At 48.0% G+C, this 22797-nt stretch overlaps 1 protein-coding gene across 31 annotated transcripts in view; it reads left to right on the top strand.

Annotated features, from left to right (window-relative positions):
• The window catches only part of PTPRS (protein tyrosine phosphatase receptor type S), a 243923-nt gene that overhangs the window by 132145 nt on the left and 88981 nt on the right, over nt 1-22797 (top strand). For all 31 annotated transcript variants that reach the window (XM_043535967.1, XM_037885516.2, XM_037885504.2 and 28 more), the window contains exons 3-4: nt 7017-7162; nt 8378-8519. In XM_043535967.1, the coding sequence (XP_043391902.1) occupies nt 7017-7162; nt 8378-8519 (288 nt within the window). The remainder of the gene's footprint in view (nt 1-7016; nt 7163-8377; nt 8520-22797) is intronic.

Genomic DNA, 22797 nt, shown 5'->3' with positions numbered 1-22797 from the left:
GGCCTGCCTGGGGAATCTGCCTTGATGCCGTCAGGGGTTTTCCCCAGGAGCGGGGAGCTGGCAGCAGGGTGAGGCGCCGTCCTCCCCTCAGTGGCACTGGAAAGATTCGCACTCCTCCCGCTTTGCACCTGAGGAGGAGAGGAAATAAGCCAGGCCTGTGTAAAGAGAAGAGACGTGGGCCGGTTACTATAGCGACGGAGCAGTCCAGACCTTCCTTTTGCTTCTGTTTTCCTGACCGCTCCAGCTTTTTCCTTGGGCTCTGCCCTTGAGACAGTTCTCAGCCGGCACCCGGGGGCTGGGTGGGTGAAGGGGACTCTCTGCCAGGAGAAGGAAAGGGGGACGGGCGACTATCAGAGAAGAGCATCAGGTCCCATGTGTCCCCCCGCCTTAAAGAGGGCTCTACATACAAGGCATCCATAATGGTTTGGGGGCATAGTTCGCTCCAGGGTGGGGATAAAATCAGAGCATGGGTTTCCTCTACCTCCTGTCCTTTGGCCATAGAAGAGGTGGTGGTGGAGTGGGGATTTGTTTCTTTCCCTTCCATTCTCCATTGAGAGGGAGGTCCCCTTAAAGCTTGGGCTCCTCAGCTTCTGGCCAGTCCTATTTCCATGGGGAGTGGGGCTGAACGCTCAAACATCCTCAGCGTAGGGCAGGTTCTGGTCTGGAGGGTGTGAAATGTTGGTCGTGTGGCGTAGATAGGAGAGAGAGAGAGAGAACGCCATTGTTTTCTATCTCCTGACGCGTCTATACATCTCCCAAACTGTCTTCTTCCTAAATAATCCAGCACTAAGGGAGTTTTAGCCTAGGTCAGCAGGAGTATTTCAAAGAATTGATCTGGAAGGTTGGCATGATTTTCTTAGAGAATCAGTCTAGGTTGACGTTTAAAAAGGCGTGCTACAGTAGCATTTTAGTGAAGATGCTACTCCGCTGATGGGAGAGCTTCTCCCGTCAGCTCAGTTAATCCACGTCCACGACAGGTGGCAGCTATGTTGAAGCTCTCCCGTTGAAGAGCTTCTCCCGTTTAAGCTCTCTTGTCATAGAATCATAGAATATCAGAGTTGGAAGGGACCTCAGGAGGTCATCTAGTCCAACCCCCTGCTCAAAGCAGGACCGACCCCCAATTAAATCATCCCAGCCAGGGTTTTGTCAAGCCTGACCTTAAAAACTTCTAAGGAAGGAGATTCCACCACCTCCCTAGGTAATGCATTCCAGTGTTTCACCACCCTCATAGTGGAAAAGTTTTTCCTAATATCCAACCTAAACCTCCCCCACTGCAACTTGAGACCATTACTTCTTGTTCTGTTATCTGCTACCACTGAGAACAGTCTAGAGCCATCCTCTTTGGAACCCCCTTTCAGGTAGTTGAAAGCAGCTATCAAATCGCCCCTCATTCTTCTCTTCTGAAGACTAAACATCCCCAGTTCCCTCAGCCTCTCCTCATAAGTCATGTGTTCCAGTCCCCTAATCATTTTTGTTGTCCTCCGCTGGACTCTTTCCCATTTTTCCACATCCTTCTTGTAGTGTGGGGCCCAAAACTGGACACAGTACTCCAGATGAGGCCTCACCAATGTCGAATAGAGGGGAACGATCACGTCCCTCGATCTGCTGGCAATGCCCCTACTTATACATCCCAAAATGCCATTGGTCTTGGCAACAAGGGCACACTGTTGACTCATATCCAGCTTCTCATCCACTGTAACCCCTAGGTCCATTTCTGCAGAACTGCTGCCAAGCCATTCGGTCCCTAGTCTGTAGCGGTGCATTGGATTTTTCTGTCCTAAGTGCAGGACTCTGCACTTGTCCTTGTTGAACCTCATCAGATTTCTTTTGGCCCAATCCTCCAATTTGTCTAGGTCCCTCTGTATCCTATCCCTACCCTCCAGTGTATCTACCACTCCTCCCAGTTTAGTGTTGACATAGCACTGTCTACAATGATCGGTACGAGGTGTGTAACTTAAGGCTTTTCAGCTCTAGGTCACTGGTTCAGATCCAGCCTATGCTGGTAGTGACCAAAGGCTGTTTGTTTGGTGACCTTTATGAACAGAGTTGGTAGTTCCCATCCAATTCCTAGCGAGCAGGATAGATGCTAACATCCCCAAAAACCCTCATCGCAATCTGGCACTTTTGTTTGCTGCCTCAGCAGAGTGGAGGCAACCAACCTTCCCTCTCAACCCTGGATTCATGTACAACCAGCTCATGACTGTAATATGTTGGTGAGACTATGTGGAGGAAGTACATGCTGCATCCATTATATTTATAAACAAAAGACTGCACTGTTGGGCTAAATATTTCTCTTGTCCTCTTTACCCCTTGAAGATTTCAGCTGCAGGGCTGCTGTGTCCATCTGGGGACCAGCTTTGACAGGAAAGAGGAAGGCAAGTTTTGGTGGAGTGATTTAGCAACTGAATTCTGTTCCTTCAGCTGTCAGTTCAGATATGTTAATCCCGCCTGCCTTGTTAAACCAACTCTGAGTTTTCAATCTTTCTCACTCTTTCTTCAGTTTCTGATGTTTCAGACAAGCATGCCCTGGCCTGTCCTCTTCCCCCATTCATCGCTTACTGTGCCCCATGACAGCACCTCCTGTGGGGTATTGGGATTTATAGGGTTAGATAGCCTCCCCCCAGTTCCTCTTTGATACAGAGTTCCCCAGATTCTCTTAGCTTGCATGTGTCATAAGGAGGTGGCTTGTTCTTGCAAGGGTTTTGCAAAAGATGAGCTAAGATCTTTTCCTTTAAGGTTCCTTGTGAAAGAACTGGGCAAGGAGAGAGAAGTTGGTGGTGCTCCCACCATCAAGTCATTTAACTCTGTAAGGCCACCAGAAGTGACATCTTATCATGCCTCTCCAGTGAGATGTCCCCTAAACCCACGTGTGCCTGGGAGATGAGCTGACGATCCCAAACCTGTTTCTTCCTAAAGGCCCCAGCGCATGCTCAAAAATGGTGATGCTGCATGTGGGTCAGCTCCCTTCTCAACAGGGACCTGAAGAGCCCACCTACCAAGTACTAGAGCAGGTCAAGCTAGACAGAGAGTCACCGTGCTGGTGATGGGAAGAATGTCCTTGTCTGGGTGCTGTTGGCCAAGGCAGTGATCCTGAATCGAGGAGTAAGAACAGAACATGCTTGGGGGCAGGGTGGGGACAAGGTCAGAGGGATGGCATCCCGCTCCAAAAGAGGGGGAGTAGGCAAGCTGCTTGCCTCCACCTGAACGCAATCAGAGCAGGAAAGAAAGGGTTTTGTTGCTGTCTGCTGTCAACATCCAGTGCTTTGGTTGCCCCTGGCTGTTCATTTTGGGAAGTGAGTAGGAGGTGGGCGGGCCCTCGTTGGAATGGAAGGTTCTGTTTAGGTTGATGGGCTTTCCATTAAGCCGTGCAAAAAAAATTTTTTTTAAAAATTGCAGGTGCACAGCAGGCGTGTTTGCAGCCTCATCTCTCCGGCAACAAACCCCACAGTCAGCCTCTCCTAATAGGAAGGTTCTTTGAATCGAAGCATCTTCCCCTCCTGTTTGATTCAGGCTCTCCCAGAAAGAGCTGGGGTTTTTTAATCAGGAAACGGAGGAAAAAATAAAATCCCTCATGCCTTGCCCCCAAGGAGCATCAGGCTGTGGGTAAGATTCACTGTGGCTTTCCAGAACCAGGTCAGTGAGGGGATAGCTTTTGTGTTTCCATCTATTCACCAGTGACCACCTGGGAGGATTGGTGAAATGGTATAAAACCTCCTCGAATGTGACAGTGATGTCTGGAAAAATGAGTCTCAGAATGACTACCAAAAAAAAAAAAAAGAAATCAAGAAACTACAATCCTGGTTTTTCAGAAGAAATACACAGACCCTCTGGTTGCCTGTACTAATATCTTTTTACTTTCTTATAGCACCTGTGTGTTATGAAGGTTCCCAGAGTCATTTACAGAATGTATCAGGGATTCTAACCAAGACCTTGCATATTCGGGTGCAGGCTGGATCTGAATTCTGCACCAAAGCCCCTGGATTTTCTGACTCTCTTGGGCAGCATGTGGGAATTCTGTAGCCACCTCATTTCTACTTCATATGACAAGGGGAGAACACTTTCGTGCGCTTCATTGGGATTGGGGTGGGTGGCACCTTTGTGACCAGTGTGGGAATCAGCGTGGGTGCTGTGGTTAACAGAGATTAGAGGCAGATGCTGGATCTGAGGGACCCAGAGTTTTAGAAACAGTAACTCCTCTTGAATTTATTTTCTTTCCAGTTGTAGAGAATGCTTTATATGCAATTTAGCAGCACAACCGCCATGCAAGGCAGGTAACTATTGTTCCCGATTACAGATGTGGGTAACTGAGCCACAGATGAAGCGATTTGCTTATGAGCATACAATGAGTCGATGATGGAGCCAGAAATACAGCCTAGAAGTCCAGGTTCTCAGTCTCTTGCTGTAACCATTAGATCATACTCCCCTCCCAGAGCCAGAATTAGAACCCCAGAGTCCTAGCTCCCAGTAGTTTGCTCTAATAACTAGATCACCTTGCCTTCTACAATAATTGTCGATATTATGGATGATTAGTCACAGGCTAGATTTTTAATTTTAATAAAGAATCTGATTCTAAGACTAATGTGTAACTTTGATGTCTTTAAGAAGCCCTTGACCTTTTCAGCTGCACTGGTACAGCTCAGAAATTGACCTGTGTGGACTTTTCAGATGTTAACTCAGGAGGCAGAGGGACTGGGGAGAGAGAAGGCCTAGGGCAGAGACTGTGCATTTAAGTTTTAGCCCAGAGCAGATTTTTACAAGCAAATGACAAATTCTTGAATGCAGGAGTTTCCAACAGGACTTTCTGACAACCTTGAGCTGTAAAAGTGCAAGAGCAACTCTGTGACCTCTCTAAATATAGATTTAGATATTTATAAATCTAATGCTTGTGCACACAACATTCAGCAGGACATAAACAGCTCCAACAAATTGTGTTTACCTCCAGCATGGAAACAAATACTTGATTCCGTCACACACACTTTTATTTATATACCAGTTGCCCAGCAAGGAGATGGAGCTGGGAAGGAGAAGAGGGCACTTCCTCTTCACATTAGATCACTGCAATTCACCGGGGACATTTCCTGGGCTCCCATTCACCCTCTTCTGAAGCGCTCTTTCTGGTAGGCTGTCTGCATCTTGCTTTGTAGACCCTGAATATGTACATATAAATAGGCACATTTGAGTCGTGTGGTCTACTTCCACAAGAATAACAGGCGGCAACTTTATGATCTGAGTGATTTTATTTGAACACAGCTGTGGCCTTGTGATTTAAATATTTCAGTCAATTTTAAACTAACTAGAGTAGAGGAAACTGTGCTGGCAGAGCAGGTTAGAGCTGGAACAGACATGGAAGGAAGGCCTCTTTGGGAGTTTCTAGAACAGTGGTTCTCAACCTGCGGCCCAGCTGTGTGCTAAAGGGCAGTGCGGTCCAGGGCCGGAGTTGCTGCCCGGCCCCCTACAGCAGGGTCCAGGGTCCGGATCGGGGCTGCCACCTGGCCCCACACAGCAGGGGTCAGGGTTGGCGCCCAGCTCCACGCAACAGGGTCCCTGCTGCCCAACCCCACAGGCCACCTGGGCGCTCCATTCCTGGCTCCACTCTGTGGAGGGGTCTCTGGGCTGGGGGCGCTGGGCACGGCAGTGTGGGGAGGATGTGTATGAGGGGGTGCTGTGGTTTTCAACCTGCGGCCCAGGTAACACTGCAGCCCACAATGATTAATAGGTTGAGAACCGCTGTTCTAGATAGACTCCTCCTTGTCTAGCCCTCCTCCCGCCAGAAGCCCCTTGACTCTTTCTTTCCTTGCTTGTAATGTTTGCCCAGTCTTCCCCTCTCCCTCTTCCTTCAGAGGTGCTCTTGTAGGCTGTCAAGCTTGGAGGGGAGTCACTGAATAGGGAAGGATAAAACCCAACCACAGCTGTGAGTGTTTTTTTTTTTAATCGGGCATCCCTGCATCTCTGCGTAGCTGGATGTGAGAGGCGTTTGAGGGGCTTTTGGATTCCTCTCTGAGCTGTGCAGATCCCCTGGTTTTGGGTTTAAAAGCCTGCAGAGTCTCTTGGGGGAAAGCTGCCGGAGCAGTCCGCAAACTCTGGCTGTGCACTGAGTTTTGACAACTTGATTGTTTCAAGTGGTGATGAATTTGGTTTGTTGCTCTACGTTGTCAGCTCGCTTTTCCAACGTACGGGGATACGTGTGTGTGTGTGTATAAAGATACACGCACGCACACACAAAAATGGGTCACACACTTCCTAGCTTCTGTAGGCTAAGCAAGTTGCACATACCAGGGGCTCCTTGCATCCCTCTGTTCCCCCACAAGCTCCACCCTCCCATCCCTCTCTTTTTCAGGGACTCAATGCACCTCATCCCCATCCTCTCCCTGATGCCAGGGGCTCTGTGTGTCCCCCCCATTTCTCCTGCCACATGCCATGTCCCCCCCCATACCATTGTCTTACATTCTCTGACTCTGTGGCAAGGGCGCTGTGTGCTCCCCATTCCCTCCATAGCAGTGTCCCTCATGCCCAAGTGATGTGGGTGAACCCCTGTCCCCCCCCCCCGTTTTCGCCCATGCTCACCTAGATTCTCTTCACCTCTGTGTCCCCCTTCTCCCATGCCAATGTCCTCCATTCTCCCCCTATGCCAGAGGCTCTGGGTGCACCCCTGTTCTCCCATGCCTCCTAGGGGCTCCCCCTGTTCCAGGGGCTCTGTGTCCCCCACCAATTATAGCATTGCATATAAAGATACACCAATGGGTTGTTGTAAAGTTTCACAGGACATTTGAGTTCTGTCTTCTAAGTCACCAGAAAGAGACTTAGAACAAAGAAACAGGTGCCCCGTTTGTAAAACTGAGGGCAGGGCAGCACCACAAAGGTGTCTCCTTGGAAACTAGTGCTTGACAGGCTCCATGGTAACTCCCCAGCTCTGCTAGATAGCCGTAATAGTATAAGCAATGGTGGGTTTTTATTAACTATGACTGCTTCTTATAAGGGCTTGTCTACTGTTTTTTTGTTTGTTTGTTTTTTTAAAGGTCCCCCTGAGTTCATTAAAAAACCAGTGGACCAAATTGGCGTGTCAGGAGGTGTGGCTTCTTTTGTATGCCAAGCAACGGGGGATCCCAAGCCCCGGGTCACCTGGAACAAGAAGGGGAAGAAAGTGAACTCGCAGAGATTTGAGGTAAGAGACAGACTGGAACTACGCGAGTCCATGCGGCTGCAGTCAGAGTTGTGACTGCAGCAGGTATAGACATACCTGAGCTAGCTTTGATCTAGCCGCCGCAGCGTGGTCTTTACAAGCCCACCTGGGACCCTAGGTATGTACTTGAGCAACTAGTCCATTCTCCTGCAGCTTCACTGCTGTTGTTACTGGAGCTAGCTAGATCAGAGTTAGCTCAGGTACATCGACACATGCTGTCGTTGTCACATCGCTGATGGACGTGTCGACATGAGTGTGTGTGTAAGTAGTAAAAAGAGCAAAGCAGACATAAAGCAGCTTTGTTACATGAATTCCCTAAGGCGTCAATAAAAGCGTGTGTGTGGGGGTGGGGGAGTTGTGAGTTGTGAGTTCTCAGCCTTTAACAGCTGGGAGGCTTAAGCTGTGTGATTTTTGCAAAATGAGAGGAGACTAGGCACATTTGTTGCTTCTTTTTAAGTGTCTATTATAAAGCTGCTTCTTCCTCTCCACCAAGAAACACAAGCTGGACTGGCCCTTTTAATCTGACGTTTCTCCAGCTCAGCCAACTCTTTAAATACACCTCCCCTATCCCCGCCCGTTTTTTTTTTTTTTAAGGTTCACCACAGCCCAGGGTGAGCGTTACTGGCATTCCTGGCCAGACCCAATTTATTTGTAATATCTAAATAAGAGTGTGTGGCAGGGCAAGGAGAGGGCAGTAGTCATATTTTGACACCCTTAGCCTTGACCCACAATGGGACCTCTACCCTGCTAGCCGGCTGTGGGTTGGGAGGGACATTCTGACGTCTGCTCTTCAGGCAGATGGGGTAAAGAGGGGGCTCGAATATTTCATTCTGTTTTTGCGGCTCCTGTCTCCGCGTCCCCATACTCCTGCAAAGGCTCATCGTTTCACTGGTGTTCCAGGGCTTTCGGCTGAGCAGGGGAGCTTTTGTTGAATGAAACGGGCAGGGGGGTCAGGTGCGATTCAATCCTGTAATCACAGGTCTTGATGCAGAGCCTGTTGAAGCGAGTGCAAAGGCTGTCATTGTCTTCCGTGAGCATTGGGGCAGGTCTTGAGGGGAAAACGCAGAACTGATGGGCAGGAAGGGGGAGCTGCTGTAGCCGGATCGATGTGTGCGGCTGCCCCCTGTGTGGGCAAGACAGAGCATGCCCAGGGCCCGGGCCTTGTACTCAATCCCTCTGTCTCCCTTTCTGTCTCAGACCATTGAATTTGACGAGAGCGCGGGTGCTGTCCTGAGGATCCAGCCCCTCCGGACTCCCAGGGACGAGAATGTCTACGAGTGCGTCGCCCAGAATGCTCACGGGGAGATCACCGTCCATGCTAAGCTCACCGTTCTCCGAGGTAAAGAGCACGCTGGCCTGTCGGTGCAGGGGTGCCAGCAGGGTGAAGGATACCCGCTCTCTGGGTGATGAGGTCTGCCTGCTGCAGCTCCCCCTTCCTGACCCCTTTTCTCCCCCATCCGTTCTGCAGTAAGACAGAAAACATCAACTTGCCTCTATGTAAATCCGTGGTATGCCCACATCTTGAATACTGCATGCAGATGTGGTCACCCCATCTCAAAAGATATATCGGAGTTAGGAAAGGTTCAGAAAACGGCAACAAATGTGATGAAGGGTATGGAACAGCTTCCATATGAGGAAAGATTAATAAGACTGGGACTTCTCAGCTTGGAAAAGAGACGACTAAGGGGGGATATGAAGGAGGTCTATAAAATCATGACTGGTGTGGAGAAAGTAAATAAGGAAGTGTTATTTACTCCTTCTCATAACACAAGAACTAGGGGCCACCAAATGTAATTAATAGGCAACAGGTTTAAAACAAACAAAAAGAAGTATTTTTTTCACACTACGCACAGTCAACCTGTGGAACTCCTCGCCAGAGGATTCTGTGAAAGCAAGGATATAACAGGGTTCAAAAAAGAACTAGATAAATTCCTGGAGGATAGGCCCATCAGTGGCTGTTTGCCAGGAGCTGGGAATGAGAGACAGGGGATGGATCACTTGATGATTCTCTGTTCTGTTCATTCCCTCTGGGGCACCTGGCATTGGCAGGAAGACAGGATACTGGGCTAGATGGACCTTTGGTCTGACCCAGTATGGCCATTCTTTTGTTCTTACAAAGTTGCCATACGAGTAGTGGGGCTGAGGTGCAAATGCCCACCTTTGCCTGCTCCCAAAGCATCACTGCCTGGTCAGCAGCCCTGGGAGTGCACCTCACCTGCCCGGGGTAGTATATTAAGGGCAGCTCGCTGGGAGTGGCTCTGTTTGCAGCTGGGTGGGAGAAGCTCCCCACTTCGTGACTACGTTCCCCAGCACCCATGGCAGTGTTTCTCTCAATTGCGCAGGAACTGTGCCCAGCCATCTCTGCGTAGATGGGGCTGTGCTGGGACATTCTCGCTCTTGCTTGCTCCTTTCCTCCCTCAAATGCTTCAGGTGGCCTTTCTGTCTCAGCCCTACTCTGTCCTGTCCCATAGAAACTCCCTTCTCAGGACGTTTATGGACAGCTCAGGAAGGCTCCATCGTTCTCTGAAATCTAATCCCTGTCATCCAGGGTTGCAGAAGAGCACCTATCGTTTGATGTAGTGAAACTGAGCTCCTGCGTGACAGGCTGCGCTCCAGTTCCCTTTCCTTGTCCAAGTCCCACCCTCACCTGTTCCCCCTTGGGCCCCTTCTGGCCTTTGCCGATGCCAGTGGTTCTCAGCTGGGGATCCAGGCCCCCTAGGGGGGCAATGAGCAGGTTTCAGGGGGTTTATATACAGAAAAACAGTTATGGCAGCCCAGGTGGGCCGTGGAGTTTCCATAGCATGTTGGGGAGGGTGGGGTGGGGGGAGCTCAGAAAGAAAAAGGGTGAGAACCCCCAGGTTATGCCACATTCTCCCTCAAGACCCTGTCTCCCATTCGTTCTCTCATACCAGTCCCCACTGTAAAGGATATGTCTACAGACTCTTGTTACATTTCATCTGTTTGAAACTTTCTCTGTGAGCACAGTGTGTGTTTTGGGGGCTGGCTGGGGAGGGAGGGGAGGTGTGTCCAGGGCCCGCTGTCGTTGTTCTCCTGCTTTTGATGCCTCCAGATGTTTCCTGCCTACTGGGTGGTTATTTATTAGTCCCAGAAATCTAAAACCACTGCAACACGGAACAAAGCCAACCTGCTAACGGAAATGAACCCACTTATGGGGAGGAGATGCATGAGCTTCTTGGTTCAGACAAGAAGAGCTTGTAAATCATCCTGATGGGAAGGCCCTATAGGGAATGGTGTATACACTGGCTGGAAGGGCGTTCCCAGCCCGTGTTGCCATAGGGAATGGTGTGGGAGCACTGCCTGGGTGGGGAGCTCCCAAGAGGAAATGCTGTAGGAATGTATTGGATGTGTGGGTCCTTCCAGTAGGAGCACTGGTTGTGCAGCTGTTTCTACATCTTTAGTGATAGATTTAGGAGTTCCCAGCCAGCCTCATGGCAGAGCATGGCATACGAGCTCCCAGCCCAGAAGGCTGTAGGTATCTCTGGCAGTTGCAAAGTTTTCCTCCCGGTAGCTTTTAAAGTACTTTTGCTGAATGGCCCATGAGCAAGTTCCTAATTCATAGATGCCTAGGCCAGAATGGACCATTGTGATCATCTAGTCCAGTGGTTCTCAAACTTTTTGGATCACACGCCCCTTGTTTGTGTCTGTAGTAATTTACACCCCCACCGCTTCCACCACACAAGTACATCTACCGATAGATGTGGTGGGGTGCTTCACTTGAATCTGTTTCGACATCTTTGTTTTTTCACTTGAGTTGGGTTTTTTTTCCTGTGGCAAGAATGAGCTGAAGATCCGTTGTAATAACAGCAAAAGCAGAAGCGGCGCTTGTGGTCCGTGCTTACAATTAAACGGGCACAATGTGTTGTAGCAAATGGATTCAGGTTCAGATGGCAATGACTTTGCATAATGCTAGGCAAGCTTCACAGAAATCCATCAGAATGCCCAGCGCCATCTAAAGACAAATGCACAACTCCATCTGAGGGCCTGATATGTCTGGATGAATCAGCGATGCTAGTTATTGCTGCGAATAAAATGTGCACAGTCAGAGCAAGGGAGAGTGAGCAGGGGCACGCCCCCCCTCCCCCATCAATGGGGGCAACGCACTTCTCAGGGGTTGGGCTGGGGCAGGAGATGACCACTCTTCCGGCCTCGGGGCCGCAGACGGAGAGCCAGCTCTTCTGGCCACCAGGGGAGAGCAAGCTCCTCCAGCCTCAGGGGGTACAGAAAGTGCCCCTCCAAAAGTGGCCAGATTTGTATTGCTGTGCACGTCCCTGTGCATAGTAAGGTGGTTGTTTTTTTTTTCTTCCTGAAGTTTCTCACGCCCTCCCCTCTGAAGAAACTCCACACACCCCACTTTGAGAACCTCTGATCTAGTCTGACTTCCTGTATACACAGGCTGGAGAACTGCCCCTGCATAATTCCTAGAACAGATCTTTTCGAAAAACATCCGATTTTGATGTAAAAATTGCCAGTGAGGGAAAATCCACTAAGACCCTTGGTAAATTGTTCCAAATGTTAATGACCTTCACTGTTTAAAATGTACAGCTTATTTCCTGTCTGAATTTGTCTAGCTTCAGCTTCCTGCTGTTGGATTGTTTTATACCTTTCTCTGCTACACTGAAGAGCCCGTTATCAAATATTTGTTCCTCATGTAGGTACTTATAGACTAATCAAGTCACCCCTGAATCTTCTCTTTGTTAAGCTAAATAGATTGAGCTCCTTGAATCTATCACTATAAGGCAGGTTTTCTAATCCTTTAATCATTTTCTTGGCTCTTCTGTGAACTCTCTCCAATTTATCAACATCCTTCTTGAATTATGCATGCTGGAACTGGACACAGTATTCCAGCAGTGGCTGTACTGGTGCCAAATACAGAGGTAGAATAGTCTCTCCAACCATACTTGAGATTCTCCATTTATGCATTACCTGTTTTGGCCACAGTGCCACACTGGGAGGTCATATTCAGCTGATTATCCACCAACACCCGCAAATCTTTTGAAGAATCACTGTTTCCCAGGATAGAATCCTCTATCCTGAAAGTTTGGCCTACATTCTTTGTTCCTAGGTGTATACATTTACACTTAGCCATATTAAAACACACATAATTTGCTTGCATCCAGTTTATTAAAACAATCCAAGTTGCTCTATATCAGTGATCCATCCTTTTCTTTATTTGCCACTCCCCCAATTTTTGTGTCATTTGCAAATCGTATCAGAGATGATTTTATGTTTCCTTCCAGGTCATTTATAATAGTGCTAAATAGTGTAGGGCCAAGAAGCAATCCCTCTGAGACCTGACTAGAAACACACCACTCAGTGATGATTCCCTGTTTACAATTGCTTTTTGAGACCTATTAGTTAGCCAGCTTTTAATCCATTTAATGTGTGTCCTGTTAATTGTATATTGTTCTAGTTTTTTAATCAAAGTGTCATGTGCTGCCAAGTCAAATGCCTTACAGAAGTCTAAGTATGTTACATCAACACTATTATCTTTATCAACCAAATTTGTAATCTCATTAAAATAAATCAGTTTAGTTTGACAGGATCTATTTTCCATAAAACGATGTTGATTGACGTTAATTACTTTATCATCTTTTAATTCTTTATTAATTTAGTCCCAAATCAGCTACTCCGTTATCTTGCCTGGGATCAATGTCAGACTGACAGGCCTGTAATTACTCGGATCATCCTGTTTCCCTTGTTAAACATTGGCACAATGTTAGCTTTGTTCCAGTTTTCTGGAATTTTCCCAGTGTTCCAAGACTTACTGAAAAGCAACATTAACAGTCCAGTGAGCTCCTCAGCCAACTCTTTTAAAGCTCTTGGATGCAAGTTATTTTTAAAATGCCTAACTTTAGTAGCTGCTATTTAGTAGCTGTTATATTCTCCAGAGATACAAGTGGAATGGAAAGAGTGTTCTCATCATCAAATGATGACTACATCATGCATTTTTCCCAAATACAGAACAGAAATATTTATGGAACATGTCTTTCTTTTCTGCATTATTATTGATAATTTTATCATTTCCATCTAGTAATGGACCAATGCCGTTGTTAGGATTCTTTTTGCTCCTAATATATTTTAAAAACTTATTATTGTCCTTAACTCTGCTGACCATAAATTTCTCCTTGTGTCCCTTTGCTTCCCTTGTCAATTTTCTACAATTCCTAGCATCTGATTTATATTCATTGCTATCAACTTCCTCATCCTTCCATTTATTATGGGGTGTTTTTTTAAAAAAAATTTGTAGCTGTCTTCACTTCCCCTCTAAGCCTCTAAGTTTTTTAACCAGTACCGCCTTCTTCCTCGATTGTGGCTTTCGGGGCATCTAGTAAGGTGTTCTTAAACAATTCCCAATTACCACGCACAATGTTCTGATTAAATTCTTCTTCCAAGCTGATTCAGCTCATAATTGTTTTCAGCTTTTATTGTTTTCAGCTATTATTGTTCTGGACTTTTTTTGTTTGCATATTATAAATGTAATCAAGTCATGATTATCTAAGCTGCCATTAATTTTTAGTTCTGCAGTCAGATCCTCTTTATCTATCAAGACAAGGTCTAATATAGAATTCCCTTGTGTTGAATGCAACACTTTTTGAGTTAGGAAATTGACATGTATAGTATTTACATAGTCCAAGGATGTTTTAGTACTGGCAGCATGAGACTTGCAGCATATGTCCCTCAAATTAAAGTCCCCCAAGATCACGCAGCTTTTTTTCCTGTACTTTACAGTTATGTGTGTAAGGAGCCAGTCAGCCTGTTCTCTAGTGTGATTTGGTGAGCTGAATTTATGCGCAGGTCCCCAATTTACTGTGGTGAACAAAGACCTAACACAAAGCTCATGTAGCATAGCACCTCCCCCTGTGATAGGGAGCACCCTCCTGCTGTCCAGCTGGTGGCCTTCTGTTGTCAAAATGCCAGCTGTCTTTGAAATAGACAGATCCAATGCCCAATCACAACCGGCCCCCTTCGTGCAGGTGTCTCCATGCTGCTCTCCTGACGCCATTCATGCAACCCTGTTTGTCTCTGTCACCGGCCCATCACCCTTCATGCAGGTGTCTCTGAGTCTCAATGTCAGTCCTACATTTCTTCACCATGTGGCACTTAACCTCCCATCAGCAGCATGTGGCAGGTTGTCGCTCCCTGTAGAATCTTAGGCTTAGGAAGGCCGCTCTCTGACAAGATAGCGCCTGTCTCTGGGTGCCACTGAGCGGTCTGGAGCTGCATTCAGTAGGGTGCCACTAATTTCTGAGGAGCTGTGATGGTTCCCGAGGAAGGTGCCTTTGTAATAGGTCCTGTGGAGGAGGTTTCCATGACTTGAGTTTAAGAGGAAGCAGCAGAGAGAGCATTTGTCCTGCAGTCCTGGTCCTAGCGAAGCCTCTGGATTGCCCTGGCAATGGGAACATGCTTTTTCCGACAGAGGAGCTGCATCATTCAGGTAATGAGGAGCTGTGCTTGGCAGCGGGGCTCCTTGCATGCACCGTGTGACAATGGCTCCTCAGGTAGCGGCATCAGATAAGTGTCAGTCAGCGAGACAGACAACAAAACAGGAGCTTGCCTCTCCTGGCTGCCTGACTCAGTACGCATGTAGCCAGGCTCAGCAGAGCCCCATTACTGCCGGCACCTCTCCAGCATACTTGTGGCATGCTGCTCGGCAAGCTCTAGCTCTCTGCGCCCACCAGGACCTTGTTAGGTGCCTGTATTAGCTGGCTGGTGGGAGGGTAGCGTGGATCCCCACATAATGAAATCTGAGTGACGGAGAGAAAGAGCAAGTGAGGTGATGAGCGGGAAGCCTGGGAGGCAGACGGGGTTGCAGGTTGTTTATAGATTTCTCTGCCCTCCCTCCCCCTCCCCCCCCCGCCCACTCCTCTCTCCTCCTCAGCTGAAGTTATTCTTCTCCTGACCTTTCCTCGCTTTCAGACAGGAGAGATTGACTTCTCTTTACCCTGCGCCGGACCCATTTGTAAGTGCTGGGAGAGTTAAAAGAACAAAGCATGAATCCATTAACCTCTACAATCACAGAGAGAATCTGAAAGATCGCATGCTGGCATCTATTTCTCCTTTCCTCCACCTCCCTCTCCTTTCACCCCTTCTCCTCCCCTCTCCTCCTCACCTGTCCTCTCCTCCTCTTTCCTTGTGTCCCTCATTCCTGTCTTTCTCACCCATAGAACATGCCTCCAGTAGCCTAATGCTTAACATAAGGCCAGAGGCTGCAGTGTAGACAGGAGGCATATGTGACCTGTCACTTGCAGAAGCTGCTACTCTAGTGCGCCGTTGAGTGTGGAATCATGGGGCCCAGCTTTGACGGGCCCTGCGGGAATGGGGTAGCAGTCATTCTGCAGGGTGCCGGCTCCCTTGTGGTGGGCATGCTCAGATACACGTGTGTGCACATTCGTGTCTTGCACAGGTCTGAGCAGTTACAGGGTTCCCAGGGCACCTGTGCAGGCGGTCAGAGGAACAGAAAGAGAGGGCACCCTCCCCATTTGATGCTTCAGGGGTCAGAGATAGCCCCCTTTGCCTATACACTGGGGAATCAGCTGTCCCAGGATCAGACCCCTGACGTGCCTGATGTCTTGGAGGCTGCGCCCAGCAGATAAGAGCTTGTGTCCCTTTGGTCAAAAGCAGGAAGCAAAGGTATGTCAGGAGCAGAAGCACTCAACAGGACAGACCCCATAGTGGCTACCATTCAACTTCCAGTAGTGTCTTTCTGACTCCAGCCAGGCTGGCTGGTTTGTCTTTCCTGCTCCATTTCCCAAGGGATCTGAGCCTTGGGAGAACCCTTGCGGTCCCATCTAACTCTGTGATTCTAAAGAGTGACTGCTTTTTCCCACGTGGCCAGAGTTTGTGCCTGCAAAGCTGGTCCTTCTGGGTGTGGAGAGTGCAATAGAAACTGGGGAGGTTTTGGAAGTGTTTTTTCAGTTGTTGTTGACTCCAGCTGTTGACATTCTCCATGGAAGCCTACAGAGAAGGAAAAGTGGTTGGCACAAGCACCCCACTTCCAGGCTGTGGAGTTTCTCCAGGCTCCACATACATGGGAGGGTTTTTTTCCCCCGTGCATAAGCAGATTGTATTTTTCCATCCCCTTCTTCAGACAGCACAGGAGGAGCAGCCAGGGACAGATGTTTGTTACAGTGGGCTGGGCAAATGCACAGCACATTCGGACCGTCCTCATGTCTAGCAACAGCCTGGGGTGGGTGACTGCTCTGTACCTGATGCAACTGTCTGTCTAAATGCCCTTCAGCATCAGGAGGCAGCAGGCTTCATGGCTGTGTTGAGGACAGACTGTGAAATTGAGGGAGAGAGAGAGAGAAGCTGGTGTTGGAGGAGCAGAAGAGGTTCAGGGAAGAACATATGCAGGGAGAGAGGTAGCTGAGGAAGATAATTGGGAAGGAACAAGGAAAAGCAGTGGGGAAGGATCTGGGGTTAGCTTTGAGACAGGCCTTAAATTCAGGCAGAGCTGTCCGGAGCGGAGCTCTGGTAAATGTTTTCAAACCTGCGGGGCAGAAGCCCTGGGAAATTCTCTCTCAGAATTTGATCCACAGAGAGAAAGGAGCTGGGTCTAGAGAGAGAGGCTGGTTAAAAGGGAAGGAAGTAGCTGGGCAAAGATGTTAGCTCTCCAGCGAAGGATGCTGTGGGCAGAGAGCCATGCATGCACACACACAAAGAAGTTGGAATTGATGGCCAGAGAGCAGGATCAAGGGGAAGGCAATTCTCTGTCGAGTGACTGTGTCCTCTCCCAGACACAGATGGGCCTGGTATACATGACTTCTGAAAGCTGGAATTGGACTGTACTTTTCATAGCCATTGATTCCAGCATCCACTCTGGCTGTCTGCTCAAGGATTTTCTTTATGCTTCTACAGGATGGAGGGGAATTGGCTTGGTAGTGTAAACCCAGACTCCTAGGAACCAAGGGATTAAATCCCAACAAGATCAATTTCATCCTTCACCCTGCAGCAGTTGATACATTGAGTTCCATGCAGTTCACCCTTTTGTGTGCAGCTTTTAGATGCAACTTGAAAAAACAAACTTCTATCACCTCCATATGGATCTTGTAAGAGTAGATGTTTGGCCCAGTAAGTGTCAGAGGATAAAATTCCCCTGCCCCCACAACTTGTACAACACTGTGTACTGGCTACAACCATCCCTCCCTAAAAAGGGCTGTACTTTGGAAAACTTTGAGATGAAAGTGTCTATATAAATCTGAGCTCTCTTATAACTATTAGGGAAACTTGGCAGAACCTGCTATAGGCAAGGTTGCAAAACACTCTCCATTGCAACAGCTTGTTTTTTGCAGGTGCTCCTAATTTTCCTAAACAGTCACCTTTTGTGCTGAAGTTTTCTACATGTGATCCCTACCCAAAGGTAATGCCCAGTGTGGGTATGTGGAAAGCTCAAGCAAAACCCCATCTGCCATTTTTTGAGATCAACGAAGCAGTGACTGGTGAAGCTGGGAGTGGAAATTTGGGTGGGACCCAATTTACAGTGGATGGGCAATGACCAAAGATCGGACATTGTAGCAAATCTCTGGGAGGCAGGATTGTAGGGGGGTGACTGGGTGCAGAGAAGGGATATGAGTGCATGGAGCCTGGGTGCTGGGCTGGCCAATGAAGAGGAGTGATCCCCATAGCCCCATGGGCAGGCATGGATTAAGCCAGGGCAGCAGGGGCAAGTTGGCACCTATGCAGGGCCCAGCTCTCACCAGATTTGTCCAGGGCTGGGAGAAGTTTGCAGCTCTGGGCAGAGGCAGCAACGGGGCAGGCTAGGCTGGTTCTCTGCTCCCTGCCACCCATGGCATTTCACAGATTGTCTGAGAGCCCACTCTTCAGCTAGGGGTTCTTGATCCACAACCTGATGGAAGTTGGCTTCTGCATTCACACAGGTTCAGATTTGGGTGGGCCTGGTTATTAACTGGGTGAGCCATGACCCAACTATGTCTACGCCCATGCAGTGGAAATAAATAAAATAATACTTTTTCAGTTTTGAATGCACAGTCGAAAATGTTGAGCCCAAAAGGGGCATACTTTAAAAGAGTGATGTTTGCATTTTTTTAAAAATTGCTTCGCTAACTTTAAAAGCTCTCACCAGATTTTCTTCAAAATTGACTTGTTTGGTAGAGCTTGCTTTGACCTAAAAATTAAGCCAAGTCGGAAGAAAATTAGTTCATAGATTGAGGCTAGAAGGGACCACTGTGGTCATCTAGCCTGACCTCCGGTATAACATAGGCCATAGAACTTCCCCGGAATAATTCCTTCTTGAAATAAAGCATATCTTTTAGAAAAACATCCAATCTTTATTTTAAAAAATGATGCATAGGTATAGAAAGACATGCTTAGCCTGCAGTGCTGCAATAGCAGATTCAAGTCATCAGACTGGTGCCCTTTGCCTACAAGCGTGCAAGTTTCTAATGGCGTTGCTAGGCACCAGTTGGCTTTTGATGGCTGGTCTTGTCAGTTATAAGATTGTGTGGTCGCCTGGTTTTTTTTTTCTTTCTCTTACAAGAGCCAAAAACCTAGGAAACGAAGCGCCAAAAAAAGAATACAGTGTAATGAAGCGTTATGGTTCTGTAGCTAAACTCTTAAGTCAGAATATATGAAATGGAAGGTTGGACACGCAACTGTGCCTTAAGATAGTCTTCAATTATATAATTACAGGGACCCTCTCATTCTGCGGAGTCCTAGAGCCTGAACGCAGAAGTCTACACAGCAATGAAACAGCCACACGTCCCGACCCACACAAGCCCAAGTCGGCTAGCACGGGCCAGGCGTGGGTGTCTAGTTGCTGTGTAGACATACCCAGTGTCACAGCTAAATACAAGAGCGGAACAGATAAGGAGATAACACATGTTGCAAGAGGCCATTCAAGCTGAAGTGGGCAGGTAACATCTCTACAGTTGTGAGACAAAGGAGTGTTAGTGTGTTCTTGTAGTAATGAGCCATATATCCAGTGTCTTATTAAATCCATTAATGTTGGTGTCGAGCAGAGTTATGAATTTAAAGCTCCCAGGCTCATCTTCTGAAGGTGTTGGGCAGGTTTGCTTTGAGAGGTCAGACATGGAGGGATCGTTCTGCGAAGATGTTCGTCTATGGGGGATAGGGCGTTTTTGCCTTATATCATTTTTCTGTGTGAGCTCATTGGGGAGCACAATGATTGTCTCGTTTCACCCACACCGTGGTTATTGGGGCATCTAATGCACTGGATGAGGTACAAAGAGAAATAGTATGTGATCAGCGTATCAAAGGCGTATCACGCACACACACGCAGGGGATGAGAGCTCGCTCTGGGTGCTCACGGCCTTATGAGCAAGGTGCAGGAGTGGGACTCAGCCGACTTGGATTCTTTTCTTCCTGGTTTTGCTGCAGACTTTTGGTGTGATCTTGGGCAAGTCGCTTCTGCTCTCTGCGCCCGCTCCTGCAGTGGTGATAATCCGGGGGAGGTTGATGTGAGGCTTAGTTTTTTAACATATGTCAAACGCTCTGAGATCCAGGTGTCTGCAGAGAAGGGCAAAGTGTTACTCTCACTTCTGCATTTCCTGACATCCAGGTGCTTGACTATGCGTCCTTCATGTTGCTTCAGCATAGCATTTAATACATAGCGCACGCACCTTTTAAATGATTAAACAACCATGCAGACCCCGGGGAAAAGAGCAGCAGCAACCCCCGCTTTCTCTCTCTTCCTCATCCTCATTTCCAGCACAGTTAATTATCTGAACACAGAGTTGCCACCTTCCAGAGTGACAAGGAGACGGAGATTGCGAGTGCTTTTGCTTGCTAGTCCATGACCTCGGCGTTATTTGTATGATCGTGTGCGTGTGAGCGCATGCGCCCCGGACGGTCTGATGCATTTTTTCCCCCAGTGCAGAACATGTCCTCTGGTAGGATTTATTATAAATGAATACTGAAGCACCCTCTCCTTTCCCCTGCACTTTCTCACGCTACTTTGTTCAGTGGCCTTGAGGTAATTCACCTGCTTTTCCCCAGGGGAGACCTTTTAAACCGTTAAATCCAAGAGCAGGTATGAACGAGGTGCTGGGAGAGAATAATAATACAGCAAGCACAACACCTGAAAATGTTTCCCTACAAAGGCAGCGTGAGTCAGCTGCAGACAGCTGCCCAGAAGTGTCCTCCAGGTTTCTTCATCTTGCATCATGAGTCTTCTGTTCTCGGAGACACTTGGACTACTTTTAGAAATAGAACTCGCAGTCCAAGCCAGGCAGTTTGTAGCAGGTGCGGTTTGGTGGCTGGCGACTGGGAAGAGGGGTGTGTTCATGTCTTTGTGGGGATTGAGCTGATTGCATTATTGCGTGGAATCCAGTTGTTAAGGGATGAAGAACAGTCTCACTTTCCTGGCAGGAAGGAAATCCTAGCACTTGAATCAGTGGAATATGCTGTGTTCGGAGATGCTTCCTCTGCTGATCTGATCCTCAAATCTGATCACGCCTCTAGCCGCGGTTGTTTTAATTAAACTCAGAGGAATTCTGCACAATGTGCTGCAAGATTAACATTTTTGTTTAATTAGAAACACTCAGTAATAATAGTTGTACCAGGCCTCCCCCAACGCCCGCACAGTCTTACACTCACACGCGCACCCTGCCAGTCAAGAGGGCTATTCTCTCTGCGGATTAATTGGTTTGTGAAATTAACAGATTCGGGTTTGAGCCAGGTGGAGTAGCATCTCCAGGAAACAGAATGCAAGCAGTAATCAATAATGATGTCATCTTCAGCCAATCAGACATTGGCTACTTTAACAACATGCAACGGCCTGTTTAAAAAAGGGAAGGGAATGCATTAAAAGCCTGGCTGAAGTGGGCGTAGGCAAAGCAGTTCCGAGGCTGCATCTTTGTCCTGAACTCACTCTTGGATGGGCCTGCATAGCTCAGCAGATATGAGCTGCAGGAATGCATGCTGCTCAGAGACTGCTGTAATACCTAGCCACAGCTCGGTGAGCTAAGGACACGGTCTCCTGGTTTAGCTCAGTCCCTTAAATTTGTTTCTGTATTCCAATACAGAAAGCAAATTAAGACCTTCCCTTGACTTTCTTTTGAGACACTGTTTTGGGCTCCAGTCCTGCAAGTTGCCAAGTCTCTCTCACCTGGGAGTGGAGGGCTCCCAGCAGCACGCAGGATAGGGCCGGTAATCCGTGGCATGTCCCAGCTGCTTTTATTATTATTAACCTTTTATTCAGGTAGCACCCAAAATCCCTAGCAATGGTTGGGGGACCCCTTGTGTTAGGAGCCACACAAAGATGTAGCAAGAGACAATCCCTGCCTGCTTGTGGAGTGGAAACAGAATAATACTGAGCCACTAAAAAAGCCCCTGTCAGCTAAGTATTCTAAAACTCGTCACACACATGAAATCACAAAACAATCTTGAGAGGGACCAGAAGAGGCTTATTAATATCCCCATTTTACCAGATGGGGGAAGAAATGGGGCACAGAAAGGGGACTTCTCCGAGGTCACAAAACAGATCTATAACAGATCTATAGCAGAGCCAGGGACAGAACCCAGCAGCCAGTCTCACAGACCCCTAACCAGACGCTGAAACAGTGAGAGAAGTTCTTCTTTCTTCTGCCCCGTGGGTGGATTTGATGCTATAAATGTGGGCTGGTGTGTTAAACTGTGGCAAGCTGCAACTGCAATGCCATCCCTTAGGCCTTGTCTGCTCGCAGTGCTTGTGTGCTATAACGGTATCCGTTAGGAATGTGTTTCGTGTTTTTTTTTTTACTGAGATAGTTATAATCGGTACAGCTCCTAGTGTGGATGCAGTTGTATTGGTATAAAGGTGGCTAGTACACCGATATAACTTATTCCCCTTCCTGTATGGGAACGATAAAGCAGTTTTATGCTGATAGACCAGCACCCACACTAGGGGATCTGTACTGTTTTAGCTACACTGTTAAGAAGTGGTACAGTTTTTGTGTGTAATCAAGCCCTTTGCTTGTACGTTAACCAGATTTCTGCTTAGTGCTTCTCCCTCTTGACGGGTCACTAGCTGCGAATGGACACAGCAGGCCCCCATTGCTCCCTGGCATGCTCAGGGCAAGGAGGCTGCCTGTGAAAATTCAGACAGTCTAGGCATTTATACTGTTCATCCCTGCGGTATCCGAGCACCGTTAATAATGACGTATGTTAGGGCTTGCATAGTGCTCCGCTGCTTCCAAGCACTGTACAAACCGTGACTCTGTGCCCCAGTGATGTCCCCAGTTTTACAGATGCGGAAACTGCGGAACAGCAAAATGAAATAACTCACCTAAAACCAAACACGGTTAGCAGAGCCAGCACTAGGACCTGGGAGTTGTGGCTGCCTCTCATTGAAAAGAGAGAGGGGGTGGGGGAAGAAGCAACAAGTCTAGGCTTCCAGTTCCTCTCTTTTGTCCCATTGTCCCTTGGGTTCAGCCATATGTGTAGTACACAGCTTGGCCTGTGACCCGGGAACACAGCCGGGTGCGAGAAGGATGCAACCTCACCATTGCATTTGAAATTGTCTGCGATGTTTCACAACCCTGGGCATTGTAGGCTGGGATTTCAAAAGCATCCAGCATCGGCGTATCTCTGCTGCCACCGCCAATGAAAACGCCCATTGTCTTCAGTGCAAGCAAATT

This window comes from Chelonia mydas, chromosome 25, assembly GCF_015237465.2.
Source record: "Chelonia mydas isolate rCheMyd1 chromosome 25, rCheMyd1.pri.v2, whole genome shotgun sequence".
NCBI lineage: Eukaryota > Metazoa > Chordata > Testudines > Cheloniidae > Chelonia > Chelonia mydas.
Note: the sequence above shows the minus strand (reverse complement) of the source record. Positions and strands in the feature narration are given on the sequence as shown.